The sequence below is a fragment of the Typha angustifolia genome, chromosome 13 (genome assembly GCF_048772165.1).
Source record: "Typha angustifolia cultivar Huaian chromosome 13, ASM4877216v1, whole genome shotgun sequence".
In the NCBI taxonomy this organism is placed as follows: Eukaryota; Viridiplantae; Streptophyta; class Magnoliopsida; order Poales; family Typhaceae; genus Typha; species Typha angustifolia.
The window spans coordinates 16,030,860-16,050,535 of record NC_133251.1 but is presented as its reverse complement, the minus strand read 5'-3'; the positions used below and the strand labels follow the sequence as shown (position 1 = coordinate 16,050,535).

The 19,676-nt window shown below is 38.5% G+C and overlaps 4 protein-coding genes across 5 annotated transcripts; 3 read left to right on the top strand and 1 right to left on the bottom strand.

Moving 5' to 3' along the window:
- The first annotated feature begins 1,832 nt into the window (after positions 1–1,832).
- Positions 1,833–4,968, top strand: LOC140773695 (ammonium transporter 3 member 1-like). Its single transcript, XM_073116385.1, has 3 exons — positions 1,833–2,608; positions 2,695–2,980; positions 4,146–4,968. Exons 1-3 carry the CDS (start codon positions 1,961–1,963, stop codon positions 4,664–4,666), a joined length of 1,455 nt encoding a protein of 484 aa, XP_072972486.1. The 5' UTR covers positions 1,833–1,960; the 3' UTR covers positions 4,667–4,968.
- A 921-nt stretch (positions 4,969–5,889) lies between these two features.
- On the top strand, positions 5,890–8,121 carry LOC140773989 (subtilisin-like protease SBT3.9). The gene is made up of 3 exons (XM_073116797.1): positions 5,890–6,101; positions 6,210–6,307; positions 7,851–8,121. Exons 1-3 carry the CDS (start codon positions 5,902–5,904, stop codon positions 7,934–7,936), a joined length of 384 nt encoding a protein of 127 aa, XP_072972898.1. The 5' UTR covers positions 5,890–5,901; the 3' UTR covers positions 7,937–8,121.
- Positions 8,122–9,856: 1,735 nt separating this feature from the next.
- LOC140774369 (NAC domain-containing protein 30) lies at positions 9,857–11,903 on the bottom strand. Its single transcript, XM_073117338.1, has 4 exons — positions 11,811–11,903; positions 11,157–11,327; positions 10,779–11,053; positions 9,857–10,619 (listed from the first exon to the last, which is right to left on the bottom strand). The coding sequence occupies exons 2-4, from the start codon at positions 11,314–11,316 to the stop codon at positions 10,101–10,103; spliced, it is 954 nt and encodes a 317-aa protein (XP_072973439.1). The 5' UTR covers positions 11,317–11,327; positions 11,811–11,903; the 3' UTR covers positions 9,857–10,100.
- A 3,288-nt stretch (positions 11,904–15,191) lies between these two features.
- LOC140773404 (bifunctional aspartate aminotransferase and glutamate/aspartate-prephenate aminotransferase) lies at positions 15,192–19,616 on the top strand. Of its 2 annotated transcripts, none has more exons than XM_073115937.1 (10): positions 15,192–15,293; positions 15,676–15,913; positions 15,994–16,087; positions 16,172–16,275; positions 16,761–17,009; positions 17,110–17,223; positions 17,636–17,719; positions 18,856–19,026; positions 19,111–19,224; positions 19,311–19,616. In XM_073115937.1, exons 2-10 carry the CDS (start codon positions 15,749–15,751, stop codon positions 19,449–19,451), a joined length of 1,236 nt encoding a protein of 411 aa, XP_072972038.1. In that variant the 5' UTR covers positions 15,192–15,293; positions 15,676–15,748; the 3' UTR covers positions 19,452–19,616. The 2 variants fall into 2 exon arrangements, with proteins under 2 accessions (XP_072972038.1, XP_072972037.1); XM_073115936.1 differs by lacking the exon at positions 15,192–15,293 and adding an exon at positions 15,304–15,570.
- Positions 19,617–19,676: the final 60 nt, after the last annotated feature.

Sequence of the window (19,676 nt, the reverse complement as noted above, 5' to 3'; positions counted from 1 at the left end):
ATAATATAATGAGGATTGGTCTCAACTCACCCACATGACTTTGACTCTTTGTGCCAGTCCATGTCTCGTTTCGGCTTGGGCAGTGGTTTTTTTTTATCTTTGTCCTTTGGGCTTAGTACAATATAATTGTGCTGTTGTATGTTATTATTTGCGATCCATCGCAGATATGATTTCATTTACGAGGCTTTATATCTCATCAAGAGATTCCGTAACGCAAACATCATAACATTCATGACTCATAATTTATTGCAATAAGGGACAACCTAAGTTTCCCTAAATATGGCCAGGTAGATAGGTTTTGTAATTCCAGAGGGTGATTAGCTGCTCATAATTTCCATTATTTAAGATAATCACATGACATCACCATGAAGAGTAGTAATATGTATATTAATCTTCGTATCTATCTATCTTTGTAAATTATAATTTCTATTTAGAAATTAGTGTATTTTGGCATCTACATCCTTCTAAAAATATCTTATTGGTATATATACCCATCTAAAGTTCATATTTACATATATATACTCTTATAAAATATTTTTATTTACATATATGCTCTTCCAAAGTTAGATATTTGATTATATATCATTCTAAAAATCTATTTAACGAGTATTTTTACATGTAAACCCTCAAAAAGTTTGATTTATCTTTGTAATTATTAGATAAAAGATGTATGTATTTTTAATTGAGAGTAATGTATATATTCAGAATAAGAATAAAGATATTGATGTCTTTTATAATTAACTTAATAAAAATTTAATTAAATTCTATCTCCTCAATTATTTTCTTAATTACTTATAAATATCTTTCATTGGTTTAAAGTTGATTTAAATTAAAATTTGATAATAAATAGAGATAGATGAATTAAATTTAAATTAAAGTCCGTCTCCTATAAAGATAAATAATTAAATTTAAATTAAAGTTCATTTCTTACATAGATAAATAATTAAAATTTAAAATTTTATAGTATTAAGTGATATCTATCATATTTAAAATATAAAAGAGAAATTTTAACGAAAGAAAAAGAGAGTGTAACTCAAAAGATAGCCATAATATTAGTAAATCTCAGAGAGATTAAAATATTTATCTATACGGCTATATATACATATATCCTCTTATTTCTCACTGCATCTCAACTATTGTGTCACCATTGGATCAGCAAGTCCAAGTACAGGAACTTGGTCTTCTTTCACACATTTTCCTTTTCCAACTTACAAAATTGAGGCTAAATAGTGTGCGAACCAAAACAACTTGCAAGAAAGCTCCAAAGATCAGAGAGGAAAAACGCGGAACAGAACAATAAAAGAACGTCTATTAGCACATTGTGAGCTAGCACCATTAACCAATTAAAAAAAAAAAAGGTGGAAAAGGAGTGGACTTTGGAAGTCAACCGGACTATTTGAACCGTCCAATTGGTTCGAATTATTTTATCTCCGGTTGAGGGGCAATTTCGTCAATATGGAGGATAAGAACATCCCTCAGAGCACGGATCACTCGGAGACTCGGAGTTCACGGTCGTTTCACAACATTTTTATGGGTTTTTTCGAACCTTTTTTTTTTATGTATTCTATTTAAAAGAGAAAATTATAAATACTATCGTACATTAATTACTAGATGTAAAATAAAGCCTCTTATTTATTATCAATTATGGAGCCAAATAATTAGTGCGTTTGCTACATCGATGTGGATCTTGGCACTATTTAGAGGGCATTTGATTTGGATCCTTGGAATAAATAATTAACCCGGCGAAAATTCGAGAGATCCTTCCGAGGAAGCTTTTGTCCACTTCCCTCCCTATCCCTATAATAACCCCCGTCTACCCCTAAATCACCTTCGTCTCTCTCTCTCTCTCTCTCTCCTCTGCTCTTGACTCCAAGAGTAGTGGTAGCAATAAAGAGAAAGCTTCTTTCTCTCTCTCTCCCTCTCTCTCTCTTTCTCTGTGTGTGACATCACCGATCGCACCATGTCTGCCTTGCCGATTGCCTACCAAGGCAACACGTCGGCGGCGGTGGCGGACTGGCTGAACAAAGGCGACAACGCATGGCAGATGGTGTCGGCCACCCTGGTCGGACTGCAGAGCATGCCGGGGCTCATCATCCTCTACGGGAGCATCGTGAAGAAGAAATGGGCGGTCAACTCGGCGTTCATGGCCCTGTACGCCTTCGCCGCCGTGTGGCTCTGCTGGGTCATCTGGGCCTACAACATGTCCTTCGGCGACAAGCTCCTCCCCTTCTGGGGCAAGGCAAAGCCCGCCCTCGGCCAAAAGTTCCTCATCAAACAGGCCGAGCTCCCGGCCACCACCCACCACTACAGCAACGGCACCGTCGAGACCGAGATGATCCAGCCTTATTATCCGATGGCTTCTATGGTCTACTTCCAGTGCGTCTTCGCCGCCATCACTTTGATCCTCCTCGCCGGCTCGCTCCTCGGACGGATGAATATTAAAGCGTGGATGGTCTTCGTCCCGCTCTGGCTCACCTTCTCCTACACCATCGGCGCCTTCTCCATCTGGGGCGGCGGGTTCTTGTTCCAGTGGGGCGTCATCGACTACTCCGGCGGCTACGTCATCCACCTCTCCTCTGGAATCGGCGGCTTCACCGCCGCCTATTGGGTATAACCAAATCTTTACTATAGTAATTGTTCTCGTCGTTGTTGTTTATGCTAGCTGCATGCTGATGGATGATGGCTGCGGTGTAGGTCGGGCCGAGGTCGACCAAGGATAGGGAGCGATTCCCGCCGAACAATGTGTTGCTGATGTTGACGGGAGCCGGGTTGCTGTGGATGGGATGGGCCGGGTTCAACGGCGGCGATCCTTACGCGGCTAACATCGACTCATCGCTGGCGGTGCTCAACACCAACATATGCGCCGCCACCAGCCTCCTCGTCTGGACATGCCTCGACGTCATCTTCTTCAAGAAGCCCTCCGTCATCGGCGCCGTCCAAGGCATGATGACCGGCCTCGTTTGCATCACCCCCGGTGCAGGTATCCTCCGATCTTCTTCTTCTTCTTCTTCTTTTTTCGATTAAATTAAATTAAATTGATTTATCCTAGACGAAATTTTTGACGAGAATCCAACCCTTTTCCTGTGAATCTTGAAACTTTATCCTAGACGACAGATGGTGAGATCCTACACGATCCTTTCCCATTAGTTTTCCTAGTAGCCGTCTTGCCGTGAAGTCAAAGGAAGCGGCTAGTGTTAAATTCCTCGTGGTCGTATCATGGTGGGTCCATCCCATCTCTAATTTCCTTCCATTTTTAACCCCATTAACTGGAATCCTTCTCCGTATATGAATCTTTGATACCCTAGCTGGCAGTATATTTCTGGTGCATATTGCTGAATGGAGGACTTACAGATGATATTCACTTTCCATATCCATACCATTTAATTAATATTTATTTGTGAATTAGAATTTCTTAAGCTATATTTTATAATTAAATATTTACTTATCTATATTTTGTGCTTAAGTGATACTTACGATAAGTTCAAATATAAAGTGTCATATAGGTTTTCTGGGCAAAAAATTCAGTACAATTAGTATATTTATTTATAATCAGTAATCAAACATAAATTTATTAAAAATAATTATTATATTTTACAATCAAGTAATAAATACGAGTAAAATTATAGATTAATTTAATTTATATTTAAAAGATGTATATAAAATTAGTCTTAAAAATTTGAATGCACAAACCAAACGAGCCATAAATATCATAAATATATACTATTGTCATTGAATATATACTTTTCTTCTCTTAGTTAAGTTTCACACACAGGAAGAACTTAATTATTGTGTTTGCAAATTGTGTCCTCTTTGATTCATCTGCAAAATAGTCAAAAGCATTATCTATCGCCAGCTTTTCTCCATCATCTATACGCTAATTATAACTTATTTAAGAAATAAGTTGCCGCTGGAATTTTCAAAAGCTTGACCAAACATGTTTGTTTGACTGTATTTTTGTCCTTCTAGAAGTAGTAGAGTTGAAGAAAATCTTTTTTTTTTTATTTTTTAATATGAGCTTATTCTTAATTATTCGTTAATAAGCTTTTGATATAATAATTTAAATATAACCAAAAAAGAAAGAAGAAAAAGGGATTTATAATGTGAATGACAATAATACCCTTTTCCATATTTAACTATTGTCTCAGGTCTGGTTCAGGGTTGGGCTGCCATAGCGATGGGGGTGCTGTCCGGCAGCATCCCCTGGTTCACGATGATGGTAGTCCACAAGCGCAGCCACCTCCTCCAGAAGGTGGACGACACCCTCGGCGTCTTCCATACCCACGCGGTCGCTGGCTTCCTGGGTGGGGCCACCACCGGCCTCTTCGCGGAGCCCACCCTCTGCTCCCTCTTCCTCCCCGTCACCAACTCCCGCGGCGCCTTCTACCGCGGGTCCGGCGGCGTCCAGTTCCTCAAGCAGATCGTGGGCGCCCTCTTCATCATCGGCTGGAACGTCGTCGCCACCACCATAATCTGCCTCGTGATCCGCGTCGTCATCCCCCTCCGCATGGACGAGGAGATGCTCACCATCGGGGACGACGCCGTCCACGGCGAGGAAGCCTACGCCTTGTGGGGGGACGGGGAGAAGTACGATTCCACCAAGCACGGATGGTTCTCAGATGAGACCCAGCACAACAAGATCCCCAGTGGAGTCACACAGAATGTATAGGGGGACACAGAGAGAGAGGGACAAGACTGACCCCGCTGGGTGAACGTACATGCATGAACTGCAATCATTAAACAAATGATTGGAGGTATAACTGGTCGTGTGTGTGTGTGTGTGTGTGATCTCTGTCGGAAACTCATTTGATCATAATTTGATACCTCCTTTGGGAGGTATGGTTGAAGAATAAGATGAAGCACACCAATAATAATGTATGTTTTTTTAATGTCCCCTGTTATGGTGTGTAACAGAGGAATTGGTGAAGGCATCAAATATAATCGTGAAGAATTGAGTACTAATTTTTGTTATGAGCATTGGTATTTTTCCTCTTCTTTTTTTTTCAAAAGAAACTCCATGGACCTAATTCTCATTAAATTATTAATGATTTATTATAAATTGATACCTCAATTACAAGGGGAAAAAAAAGATAGAACAAGCCCCTTAATTTGGATGAAATACACTGAGTAATTATTAATAGAGAAAGTAGTAAGAAATGACAGTGAAAGCTCTCGTACTAAAAGAAAACGAACGATAAAGGAGTGATGGCCCTAAAAACAAATCTTCCTCTTGGCCCATAAAAGTTGCGAGTTTACAAAATCAAGCTTGACTCTACATTGGTAGATGTGATCACTGGAGCCGGATTTAAACATTTATATATCTCATCGTAATGAGCCTCTGCATATTTTTAATTAGCTTTCATAGAAAAATGTTTATATAGAGATGTGTAATTTACTAAATATTCAATGTTAGATTAAAAAACTATAAGAATAGACGATATTATAGGCCAGGCCATGAGTGTGTGTAGACTGATCAAGCTTTCGGACTGAGCCGAAGGAGCAAAGGCCTAACTCATCTTGGGATTAGGTCAGGTAAGACTCAAACTAAGCTCAGATCGAGCTTAGCCGAATCAAAACCAAACAAATTCAAATCGAGCCAAAGAGCTGATTAGCTCTATGTATTGGTGATTCTATGGCGTAGTGAGTTTTCTTTTGAATCTGTGAAGTTATAATAAAATTTGCTTTGTTATCTGACCTATTATTAGAAATTAAACGACCAAACTTCAGTATATAAAGTGGAGAACTATCCCCTAAGAATTATTATAGTGAATAAAAAACATAGCCAAGCATCAATATTCAATAGGTGGTCCGTGTCGGATCCGGGTAATCGGATACAGATACTTCAAGATCCTCATCTCCTATAAGCTATTTACGTAGTCAAGAAGGTAAGAAACCGACTGAAAAATGAGAAACCCAAAGTATTCCAACGCCACGCTCCTCCTCGTCGTCTTCGTCGTCGTCTCAATCGCAATGGCGGAAGCATCCACGAAACCCCAGGCGTCGCCGGAGGCGGAAAGCTCCGTCTACATCGTCTACCTCAACCGCCCCGAGGGCGTGGATCCCGAGGCCTTCCACCTCCGCACCCTCGCCTCCGTCCTCGGAAGGTTGCGATCGTTGACCAATTTATACCCTTTTCATTGATTCTGCGAGCTGGGTTCTTAAGGTTTGATCTAAAGGTGCTATCTTGGTTCTTTTTCTTGGATTTCTTGTAGTGAGGCGGCGGCGAAGGACGCCGTGATCTACCACTACATGCACGCGGCAAGTGGATTCTCAGCAAAGCTCACGCCGAAGCAGGTCGAAGATCTGAAGGGTGAGTTCGGTTCTTGCTCCTTTCTTGATCTCTTGGTGTGGTTTGTTTGGAACTTTGGGTGTTGCTTTGGGTTTAATCTAATTGTTGTCTGTCAATTAGTTGATTTATGTTCTTGTTTTGCTAATTCTTGCGGGTGCTAGGTATAGGGATAAAAGGAGGAAATTTTTCTGATTTAATTACATTTTCTTTAACCAGTCTTAGATAATTTTGCACTTGGATTTTATTTTGGAATTCTCATCCTTGACTCTTTCCTATCTTGGATGGTAGACAACGCCTAGGGTTGCAAATTTTCTTTGTTCCATCTGTGCATTGCAGTTTCATCTATTATTACTATCATTAGTTATTTAGTACTATTTTGTTGGTTCGGTGTGAGAATCCTCCTTGTTTGAGAAGTTCATACATGACTCTTGGAGAGCCATGTTCATTAATAGCTAATTCCAGACCATCAAGCATCAAGGGCTTTATTTAAAGCTCTTCTATCTTGGATGGTAAACAATCTGTCTAGGGTTGTCAAAACTTCTTTGTTTCATCTATTCAATTACAGTTTCATCTAATATTACTACTATTAGTAATATTTTGTTGGTTAGGTTTGGTAAGCCTCCATGTTTAGGAAGTTCATAGATGACTCTTGGAGACCCCAAGTTTATTAATAGCTAACTCTAGATCATCTAAGACCTAAAAAAAAAAACTCTGATCAGGTGTAAAGAACCTGAAAATCCTGGTTTGACACTTCTTGTTTGGGAACTCCCGTGTTCTCGTATTTATAAGTCAGAACTATGATACTTGGGGTATTCAAATGTGCTATAAGTTTTTAATGTTTAATTTGAATGCTCTACAAACAAATTAACAGAATTATGTACTATAAGTCGGTTCTGCAAACTTGTTATTGTCCGCATGGAAAAAACTATTGTTGCGCAATTGGCATTGCAACTATTGTGAAGAACAGAGGAAAATAACTATTGTTGCACAATTGGCATTGCAACTATTGTGAAGAACAGAGGAAAATAACTATTGTTGCACAATTGGCATTGCAACTATTGTGAAGAACAGAGGAAAACCAAAACTTTTATGAGAATAATTTTTTTTTAGATGTATCTGTAGAGCAGGCATAGATTGTCTTCCTTTGGGAAGATCATCATATTACCATCTAAATTTTAAATCATCCTATACACATCTTCCCCTCCCCTTTCCTCTTCTTCTGCTCTCTTTTGGGTTTAATGGTTTATCTTCTTGTCATGTCACTTGATCCACTCCCGTGTGTTGGATTCTTGGTCTTCAACCTTGGTGCTTTTCAGGCACTCTTCTATCTGCAAGGTGGTTGTCGATATCAATTGGTGACTAACTCTCATCTAGTTGTGATTTCTGGGTCTGCTTTTGGCTTTATGCCAAACAGATTCTGGTTCACCTGTCAGTTGGGTTATTAGCTGTACTATTGCTGCTGCTTTTGTTGTTGTAGTTTGATAATTTTTGGGAACTTGTTTTTCATTTTCTTTTTAAACTTTGAAGTCTCTAATCTTGCTATCTTGGACTTTTTTTCATGCAGCGCAACCAGATGTTCTTCAGGTTGTTCCCAGCAGGACCTACCAGCTTCATGGTTCTACCACAGCACACGGCATGGGAACTTTCTGAAACTTCTTATCTTTGTGTTAATATATGTTGTGTGGGTGTGCGTGTGTGTGCTTGTTTATATAGCTTTAATAATACAGCTGAAAACAATCAGCAGATAACGTGTGGTTATGACTGCCCTCTGGGCTGTATCGTGATGTATGCGACTTGTTTTATTTATATGAATCCAATTCAGACCTTCTAATAAAGTGTTACATGCTGGGAAGATCCATGAGATGCTATATTGCACTGCCATCTTTGTTTAAACATCTCAGTTGGTGTAAAGGCAGCTTTGTCCTCTGTGTGAGTCCTATATTTTAACACATATACTTGAATATTATGAATTTATTTACAGCATAATTGGATAAAGTTGTGCATATTTTGTCGTCACTTCTCTTTCTTGGAGTGTGGACACTCGCATGGCGTTCCCCATTTGTTAGCATACTACTACGTCATTTCATGATATTTAAGTTAAAATAAAACCACGACAGTAAGCTGCAACACAGCATAAATGAATGCAAAGATGCTCACCTTCAGCTCTGGCAGTAGTTCCTTCATATCAATAGGTATAGGCACTCTTGGATGTGGCTCGGCCCTTAGATTCTTGCCTTGAAATGAACCTAGTGTAAACATGAAACAGAAGACTAAATCTCACATCCTATGGTATCTATTGCACCAATAACTTAATTAAATCTCACAATAGAATCTTCTTCATACATGAAAACCATATCATTTGGATAATGGAGGCTGCATATCTTCCACTTCCCTGCCATTATCTTTGCTCACCCACCGCCGTCCAGGCCGCCTCCGATCTCGCCACCAAGATTAGTGGATGTAAAGAATCTCATCATTTTCCCTTGAAAGAACTATAATTCCAAGCCATTACTAATGCATGTAACTTGGTTGAAGCTCGTCAGCATCATCAGAGAACCTATCTATCATGGGTGCCACACCTCCAAATGATAAGGACTATGATCATGAGGTCGGACTGACATGGTAAAGTGTAGAGCATGCATTCTGATTTGTGATTGGTTCATCGGAAAGTTGAAAGTTTCCTGAGCAATGATGATGAAAATAACCCAAGAACTATCTCTATATTATCTTGTTAGGCCAAGATCTTGGACTGTCACAATCTAGGTGATTTTGATTGCTTCTTGTAGTTTAGAACAGTAGGGCAGCCCTGTGTATCCCCAAAAAGTAGTCCTAAGAGAATGACAAGCTCCTTGCTTGTAGATGGGTTAATACGTACACCTAAAAGGGTGACTCAATCTTTACTCCAATAGCACAGTATGGAAAAGGATTACAGCTTTATGCATTTCGAGCAACTGCAGATTGATTAGGACTACCATGTATAAATTCCTTGTCTTCAATTCTCGTCAGTATATCTTGTGCAAAGTAATTTAGCTGCTTTAGTAGTATAACATTACCTTGCTTCAAACTATAGAAGAATGTTGGTAATGTCTGGTTGTGTTGAAATACAACAATATTTCATGAGTTTGATAAACAGAAGATAATGTTAGAATCTTGACTTGTGAAAAGAGGATTAATTGTCCAATACTGAATTTATAAGTTCATATATATAAAATCATGAACCAAAATTTGGATGGAGAAACGAAAGCGAGAGTTTACTAACTTAGAAATAAGGAATATTGCTAACGAAGGATAAAGTGGTATAACCTACTATATGCTGGAAGAACATAGCTTGTAGATCGATGTGTTTAACACTGAAAATAAGATTGCTGTGAAGGTTAAGGACTAATATAATAGGTAAGGTGATATTTGAATAAGCAAAAGGTTACTTACTATTGAATAAGAGATCTACTATATTCAAATTTCAAAGACTAATACAGTAGGTAATTAAGAATCAGAAGGAACTATTTATACATAAATACTTGAATAAAGGTAATCACCACCTTATATTTGTTCAGAAAGAAAAAAAGATGGAAAAACATTCATGGTACTAATACAATTTGTGTGAATAAAGTGGGTTCTAACACAATGAATGTCCAACTGAGGAGAAACTATGAATTCACATACTGAAACAGAAGTTTCCATACAATTCAAGATTAGCTTTCTCTCCACTAATTTCATAGTAATTGAAGAAATACAGATGTTACAGACATATGGCTCCTAACTTGTCACCATATCTTCTTAGTAATTTAGTACTTTGAATTGTTGAGCACCATGTCTATGAACTACCAAACAATGCTAGGAACTGATCATCTTGGTTTTTAGCATCTGCGTCGCCACTGACAGTAAGAATTGGCGCATCAGAAGAAGCTGATTCATTGAACTGCGAGGAGAGCAGCCTGTCCAACACTTTCCAATCAATGATTTGTTGTCCCTGGGGATCAGTTTTCGGCGCACCATGCTCCTCGTCGCGTTGAATAGTACCTTCAAAGAACTCCTTATTGGATACACTATTTGATAAGCTTGGACTGTCGAGCTGCGGGATATTAAAGACTTGATTGGCGAGGATCTGCTTTGATTCAAATTCTTCACCACAACCTGTAAATTGTCTGTGGAAGTGTTCATTTGGATAGTTATCCATGAAATGAGAAGGCCTAGTGAAGCTGTCCAGCACTGTATCAGTTCCTAGCCGCATAGGTACGCTATCGTAGTAATTAGTAGAATTGAAGTTGTGATAGATTGGCCTTTGATTTGAACTCGGCTTCCGGAATGCTCGACATACAACCCATCCTTCTTCCTGAAATTGAATTGCCCATGTAACAAAGTTAGTATCATATCAAGTTAATCAGAAGCACGCAATCCATTGCATTTCTATGTGAGAACATATAGAATGAGTTCATCATCTCAAGTGTTGATAGTAAGTAATTTGCAACAATTTAGAGGAGTTTGAGCTTGCCTGATGTGCTGGCCCATGTTCACTTGGTTGAAGGCGATATTCATGCATGATCCAGTCTGTCTTCCTCCCATTCGGAGCACGGCCTTTATAGAACACTAGTGTCTTTCTCATTCCTATAACTCTGGTCTTGGAGAGGACCATCTTGTCCCTTCCCGTCGCCTTCCAGAATCCGGCGACGGTGGCTCTATTAGTCCTCGTTCCGCTCGGATATTTCCTGTCTTTGAAGCTGAAGAAGTACCACTCCGTCTGCTCGTCGTGACCATATTTGCATCTCTCTATTGAAGCACCAAAAAATTATCAGCTTTATATACTTGAACTGAGGATTATAGATGAAGCAGTGAGTTACTTTTCTAAGATCACACACACACACACACACACCTTGGAGATCCCATGGCTCAATTCGATAGAGATCGATTTCTTTAATGACCTCTATATCAATCTTTTCGCGGGCGATCTTTCTTGCGAGGTAATAGCCTACAAGCTCTTCTTCTGTTGGGTGGAATCTGAAGCCTGGTGGAACACACGACTCCATCTCCATTGCTGATGCTCCTGAAAGCAATAAGCACTTTAAACATAGATAGCAATGCAAGGATGAAGTGGGACATACAATCCTTTAGACTCACAGCACATTTTTCATATCTAAAAAAGATTGTACGATCCACTCATGCAACAAAAAAAAAAGGCAAAGGGGGACCAGAGTGGACATAATGTATATATGCAAGTGTGCATAAAAAGAAGCTTAAATCTACAATATCTAGCTATACAATTATAAAGTAGACGAATAAATTGACTTGAGAGGTTGAAGCATGGTTTGTGTTTCTTTGAGTGCACTTCAGGGTTAGGGTGCTTTCACATCCACCACCCTACACCCATGTAAAGGCTTTAGGCACAAACAATTAATGGTCAGTAGCATATTACTCTCCTCGCTTACCTCTTATTAAATGAGATCAATGGAACTACAAGTAGTTGTGATAATAACTTGATCATAGAGAAGAAAAGATAGATAGAACTGAGAAGAGACACAACACTTACCAGGCAATAATGAGCTTGGAGATGTAGGAATAATAATAGTAATAATAGTATGTTGATATATAGAGGAGAACAAAGGCTTATATATAGCTAAGAGCTAAGGGAATGGAAGGATATAAATAAATGATTGTAATGTGGATAGGAAGGAGAGAGAGAGAGAGAGAGAAAGAGAGAGATGAGGGTTAAAACTTAAAAGCCAGCCATCAAGTGCGCATGGGGAGAGAGGGAGAGAGAGAGAGAGGATTTGGACGGTTGAAGAAGGAGAAGTCCTCAAGCCACTACCACCACCACCACCACCCCCCCTTCTCCCTTTACCGCCGTTATATTGTGTTGCAAGACTTTTGTACTTAGAATGGAAGTTAGATTCTGGAACCAGCTAGGTAAAATTGGACCACACACACACACACGCACGCACACAGCCACTTGGCAATTATTCAGCATTGCCACATGAGAGGGCCCACTGGAATCTTGAATAATACAACCAATCATTTGCTTCCAAGCATCTCTATCTATCTCAGTGAGCCAATGCTGAAGAGTTCAATACTGTTCTCATGCAGCAAAACAGGACTAGGTAGCACTTCCAAGAGCAAACTGGAAAATAAAGTAAAGATAAAGATAATTTTTCTAATAGTAAAGAGCACCCTATCCCTATGTGAAGCTCATTGATTTCGCCTAATCTCCCTTTTGAGTTGTGTATGATCTGATAGGCTTACTCTCTCTAATTTATCCAATCAGAAAGCTACTTAAGAAGTGAAAGAGGACCACTGTTACAAGCTTAGTTCCATTACTTGGATTTTAAGAGAACAAGATAGATCCATGATTCATGAACACAAGACAAATTAAAGCTCATTACTTGTTACTTTTTAAGGGGGGGAGAAAATTAAAATGTGATCCCTAGGAGGACCACTACCACCCACTACAAGTACCCTAAGCTTAGGTAGGTGGAATGCCCCTAAATTAGTATTGGCACTGAACCCCAATTGGCCCTCTTAACCCAATTGCTCCAATTCTAAAATATTATTGGCTGGCGAGTTAGTTAGACTCCCAGAAATTCTATGAGGTAGTTTGAAGCCCAACTCCAATTTGTATATCATACTTTTAAAAAGAACCTTTCTTAGTGTTATCTGAGTGTCAGTAAAATAATTTAACTTGTCAAGTTGGTTTGAGGCAGACCAAATGATTCAGTACACTTCACCAATGAACTGTGAGTCTCAAGCTATTCATTCCTAGCAATTAGCATAAAACTATATCTCATAATAGATAGACACAATAGTCATTTATTCAGAGCATTCACTGCAAGAGAACTACTTCAAATATCTAAATAAATAAGAATTTTTAGTTCTGTTTAACAGTGAAGCAATATATAACAAAAAGTTGTAGGCCGAAAGCGATGAGGAATTAATGCAAAGCATGCAAAGAATTAACATTAAACAAGACATAGGATTGTTCTGAATCTTCTGATAGGCGAAAGGCGTGACAAAAGTGCTTCTTTAAAGGTGTCTTTCTTTTTTTATTTTCCTCTTTCTTTTCTCATCCATTTGTCTTCTAGAATGGAGGCTTCCTTGACACGGACAGTGGTGTTGCAATGTTTCGTATTTTAATGGTTAGCTTGCCTTTGTAAGACATTAAAAATCTGGTGGCATTCAAGTTGTTAGTTGGTAATGACTTGGTCTAGTTTGGAGTCGGTTTGTGGGGGCAAACTCCTTATCCCAAGTTGCATCCTTTTCTGAAACCACAAGCTTCTGATCTCTCTCTCTCTCTCTCTCATTATTATTATTGAGCTTGCTCAATTTGATGTATGAAATTTGAATTGATCATCTGATTCATATATAATGTCAAGATCAACTCATCATAACATTCTCTTACAACAAACTCGTATAATAAAGATCTAAATGTAGATGGATTAGGTTGGAATAGAGGAAATCTTGGACTTGATTCAGTCAGCAAGTGAGATAATCCCGAAGCACCTTTCAAACTAAATCTTGGCAGAAGATTCACATATATTTGACTAGAAAAACTGGCTTTTGACATAACCTAAAAGGAAGAACAGCTGTAGTATAAAATAGTTCTCAGGATCTCATAGCAGGATATGGGTCTATAAGCAGACCTTTGTATACTTTACTTTTTCAAAGAATTCTATTTTACCAGCAAAAGAATTCACATATGATCAAGTATCAGACAAGCTTTTGGGTCTTGATGTACCAAATGTTTAAGAACATATAGAATAATAACACCAAAATACTATAACATGTTTCAGATTAGGAAATTAATGTATATTCTTCTACCGCAATAAAATACTTAGTTCCACAACTCAATAGTCTTCATATTAACCTAAATCTTCTACAAACTGATAGTCTTCAGATTACACTCAGGTTATCATCAGTACATTTTCTACTTGCTCGCAGAAATAGAAGAAGAGAGAGATACTAATCCAGCCCTCCACAAGAATGCATAATAGGATCCTGAGTCCTGCCATCTTCCATTCTATGATCACTTGAGGGACTGTAAAGAGAGTGTTAGCCTAAATGAAGGAACTGAAGAGTAGACAGAACAATGAACTTTATTCCTAAATGCTTATTGTTAACGAGGCCCCTTATATTCTCCATGTTGGGCTTTCATTTGGGCCTTACTAACATGCTTCTTAATATCATAAGAAAAGCAAGTTGGAAGTCCAAGAAGTATCTCATGGAGTGAATAAGTGTGCTATTTGTTATGAGGAACTTATGTCTTCAATCATCAACTAAAGGAACTGTTTCTTCACTATATATGCAGTTGTTGAACATCAGAGAATTTCTTTTTCCCTCTCTCTGTTGATAATCATACTAGTGTTATCTACTCCATCTCCCATTATAAATTATCTCATAGATGATATCAAGCATAAACTTGATAGATTCAGTATCTCCCTGCTGAGAAGATCTATTCCACTGGAATGATGCTGACAGGGTGAAGAATCTAAGCAGCAAGTAGTGGGACTTCACCTACTTCTCTATCTAATATATGACAAAGATAATAAAATATTAAAACGCATACATTGTTGTCGATAGTTAGGTATAACTTTGTTTAAGTTTGAATACCAAGGAAATTATGCCACCTTTTGACAATCTCAGCTTTCCTTCTTCCATTGGCGGCTGGCCAACCAATAGCCTAATAGGCAGTATCAGGAAATTGATCTTTTTCTTTTTTTTGGTTAAAATAATTTGGAATAAAGTTTTCTTTTTTAAATTTAAAAAAGTCATTTAGAATACAACTAAATCTGACATCAAATTATCAATTAAAATTCGATCGAATTAGCTAAATTGGAAAAGGCAATAGAGGATCTTCCACAGAATTAATCAAGTAACTTTTGATGCTTAATTCTAAAATTAACCAATTAGATTCTGTACAGTGTCAACCAGTTCAATTTGGTCAAGCAAGTCTAAAACTTTCCTCCTAACTCTTCTCCAACAATCCCCAATTCTTAATGAGGGGGTTGGTGAATCCAATTTGGTAAGTCTTCCTCTTCCTCCTCCTTTCTCGTCGTCCTCTCCAAATCAACAACCGGTAGTGGTAGGTTTGGTGGGTAGGAGGAGCAGGAAGAATAAGTAGTGAGGGCAATTTGTTCCTTGGTCTCTCGTGCTCTCTGCGAATCCTCCCACCTACCTCTCAAACTCATGGAATCCTCTCTCTCCTCCCTCGCTTCCTCCTCTCCCCCTCTTCCCTCTAAACACTCTTCTATCAACTCGCTTATCAATCCCATCGCACCTAAAACCATCTCTTTCTCCAAGTAAGTGGAAGTTACTTGGGTCGTCTTCTTTAAGTTGCTTCCTTTTCTCTTCTTTTCTTTGGAGATTCTGGGGGTTTTTGGTCTAAAGATTGGATTTTGTTCTAGATCTTGGGGTAAGAGGAGATACTCAGTATCGATCAAGACCACGGTGAGGTCGGAGGCTTCTTCCTCGGATCCAATGTTGCCTGTTGATGTCTCCATCTGTCCGAGGGTGAACGCCGTGAAGCCGTCGAAGACAATGGCCATCACCGATCAGGCGACCGCTCTCGTCCAGGCCGGCGTGCCAGTCATTAGGCTCGCGGCGGGCGAGCCCGATTTCGACACTCCTGCTGCCATCGCCGAGGTCAATCTCGTTGAACTGCGTCAGATTCTTAATCAAGGTTAGATCTTTCCTGATGGGTTATGATAGTTTGGTTGTTTTAGGCTGGGATTAGGGCTATTCGGGAAGGTCACACGAGGTACACTCCCAATGCCGGGACACTGGAGTTGAGGAAAGCTATTTGTCATAAGCTCGAGGGTAAGAGGATTTGCTATTAGTTGATGCGTGGTTATTGTTGAGTATGGAGAAATTAATGCGCAATTTATTCTCTCGCGATGGCAGAGGAGAATGGCTTGTCTTATACTCCAGATCAAATATTGGTCAGTAATGGAGCCAAGCAGTGCATCATGCAAGCAGTGTTTGCCGTTTGTTCGCCAGGTGATGAGGTAAAGTCATCAATGTTATTGCATATTATTCCGGGAACACCTCTATGAAAAGCATGAATTTGTTCTCTTTTACTGATACTTATTTCCATGGTCGTTTCAAGCTTCTGTTTCTTTCCCTTTAGTTTCTGTCAATTTGGTAGGTATCAGATTGATATGGGACATTTGCTAATTCTTCATTGTTGCTAGTTTATTGGGATTTCATATCATCATTTTTTTTTCACTTTTTAGATAGTTTTATTTGCGTCCTTACTAATTTGTTCATGATCTTGTACCATGTTGTGCAAAATATGATAATTGTACAGAAATTATATATTTAAACTTCAGCTTCAATAAAGTTTTGCTTATCATTGGCATTTATGGAGTTTATGCTTTTTCGATCTGAATACGTTTAATGCTCCTATTATGTTTATTGCTTCCTTAAGTTTTACCCTTTTTTTTTTTTTGAATTTTCTGTCACACTTAGGATACTACTGCTCTCTGTTTAGGTCCTGATTCCAGCACCATATTGGGTCAGCTATCCTGAGATGGCTAAGTTGTCTGGTGGGACACCAGTAATCCTTCCTACAAGCATATCCGATAATTTTCTTTTAAGACCCGAGACATTCGCTTCAAAACTTAATGAAAAATCAAGGCTTTTGATTCTCTGTTCTCCATCAAATCCTACTGGATCTGTCTATCCGAAAGAGTTGCTTGAAGAGATTGCTGATATAGTTAGGAAACATCCAAGACTTCTGGTATGATCTTCTGAATCTGTCAGCACCATAATAAGCGGGAATTATGATATATGCTGCTAGGTATCATCTAAGCTGTTTGTTGCTACTATTTTCTTTTCAGGTATTGTCTGATGAGATGTATGAGCATATTATCTATCCTCCTGCAAAACACACAAGCTTTGCTTCCTTACCTGGAATGTGGGAGAGAACTTTGACTGTCAATGGATTTTCCAAGGTAATTTTGAGTATTTTAATTGTTGCCTTCTCTAGAAAAAGAACTGCATCAAAGGAGAATGTGTGGCAGGGTGTTTAATATTCAACATTTGAAATGTTGTGCACAATGGAAAAAAAACAAGAACACCAGTTTAAAAAGTCTTATTTCCTGATTAATTCAGATTAGTTGCACGCATTCCTTTTTTCTTTTAAGCTCTATGTTGGGGAACATTCATCAGATAATGCATTGTAATACATATTTTTTCCACTCTTTTGCTTATGCTGCCACTTATTTAGACATTAAGTAGCAAATTACTGAATCTTAAAAATTGAACCTTCGATAGATATCTTGCTTTCTGGAATCTTAATTAAAGTGTTATCTATTTCTACCTAGTAAAATGTAATATGTGAATTTGAACTTTGCATGTTTCTAGGCTTTTGCAATGACTGGTTGGCGACTTGGGTACCTTGCTTGCCCTAAACATTTTGTTGCAGCGTGTGGAAAGATCCAAAGCCAGGTAAAATTGTCTTTCTTTATCATCTTTACTCCTTAATTTGTTGATTTTCAGATCTTGTCAGTTGATACCAAGAAATATTTGCTAATTTCCTTGTGTTATCGAACGTTTTCAATTAAAGCTTCTCATTGAAATAGTTTAACGATATTTTTGGTGATATTTGTATATTCAATATTGACAAAAGACTCCATTAATTCATAGACAAATATCTCTCAGCTATCTATTTTGAAGATTCCATTGCCAAGTTCTTTTGTTAAGTCCTCTCTAGCTGTTTCTTCCTTCCATGTCTTGCAACTGGGGACATGGTGGAACACCTTCCAAATATCTAGGATCAAGGGGCGTAGAGGAAAAGACCCTATTCCACTGGAACATGGTTAAATTGATTACTTGGACACCTTTTGTTTTGTGGTTTAAGTGGTGGAAAGAGGAATACCCTCTGCAAGAAAGCGGAGTGCTCTGATGAATAGTTCTTCTTAAGAAAGGTCTTTGGATATGAAATATATGTTCCTGTTTATTGGAAATGTTCGTATGCAGGTGATATATTTAGAAGTGGAAGTGGAACAGTGGATTAACCAGTAGGATTTTAGTTACCACTGTATTCTGGCATGAAAGCTTTTAACTCCAGTGGGTTTTATGAGATCAAGGACTTTGGATGGTCTTTTAGTAGAGAATTCAGGCTTCTTCCAAATATCATAACAAGACAGAGAAGGTTGCAGGATGGGTGAACTGGGAATTCTCCCTGTGATAATTGTATAGCAAGGTTGCTTCCTGCACAAAAAAAGAAGAAAAGGAAAAGAAAAGAAATATAGGAGAAAATGGAATAATGAACAATGGAAAGTGCAGTGCAGTTTTCATATGTAGATGGACGTGGATATTTGTCAATAAGGTTGGTGTTGTCACAATTTTATTTGGCTCAAATGTGTTGGTTGATTGGATGGCTGATGCTGCCTCCGGTTCAAAAAGTATTACCCTCCCAAATATTTAACGCAAGTACTGTCTTGTTTCTTCTGGGAAACTCAAGTTGGTAGCCCTAATATGCAAAGGGCTTTAATCATTGTAAAGAAGAGTATTCATCTTATTTCTTTCATTTATATTTCTAAATTTGTGGCGGGTACCAATAACTCGTGTTTTTATTGCAGAACACTTCGGGTGCTAGTAGCATTTCTCAGAAAGCTGGGCTTGCAGCTTTAAACTTGGGTTATGCCGGTGGTGAAGCCGTCTCATCTATGGTAAAAGCATTTCAGGAGCGCCGAGATTTCTTAGTTAAAAGCTTTAGGGAGCTACCAGGAGTGAAGATAGCAGAGCCTCAGGTAAAACTTATTTAACTTCTGAACAATAATTAAATGAATTTGAGAATTCTATAGGTTGATAGAGTTTATGTGATGTTATTGCAGGGTGCCTTCTATTTATTTGTGGATTTTAGCTCCTATTACGGATCTGAAGTCGAAGGATTTGGCCTTGTTAAAGACTCTGAATCCCTTTGCCGGTATTTCTTGGAGAAGGCCCAAGTAAGATCAGGGACATAATTTTCATCATTTGTAATTGGGAAAACATGAAAACACTCTAATTCATTATTGTGGTTTGCATCAAACAGGTTGCACTTGTTCCAGGAGATGCATTTGGGGATGATAAATGCATTCGATTCTCCTATGCTGCATCTCTATCTACACTGAAAGCAGCAACGGAGAAGATAAAGGAAGCTCTGATTTTGCTCAGGCCCCCTATTGCTGTCTAATAATCATCATAAACTATCACTTACCTGGAGCATTTGGCTTCCTGTTGTTGTTCTTTACCGTTAAAGATAAGCCCTCTTGAAATTAATCTGTGGCCTTTTGAATATTGTTCTTCTCAATAAAATTGCATGTGTGAAGACATGTTGAGCTGTTGCTTTGTTATGAAACTGTAAATGTACCATTCCAAACATTAATCTCTAAGGCCTTCTGAATGCAAAGGAAAAATG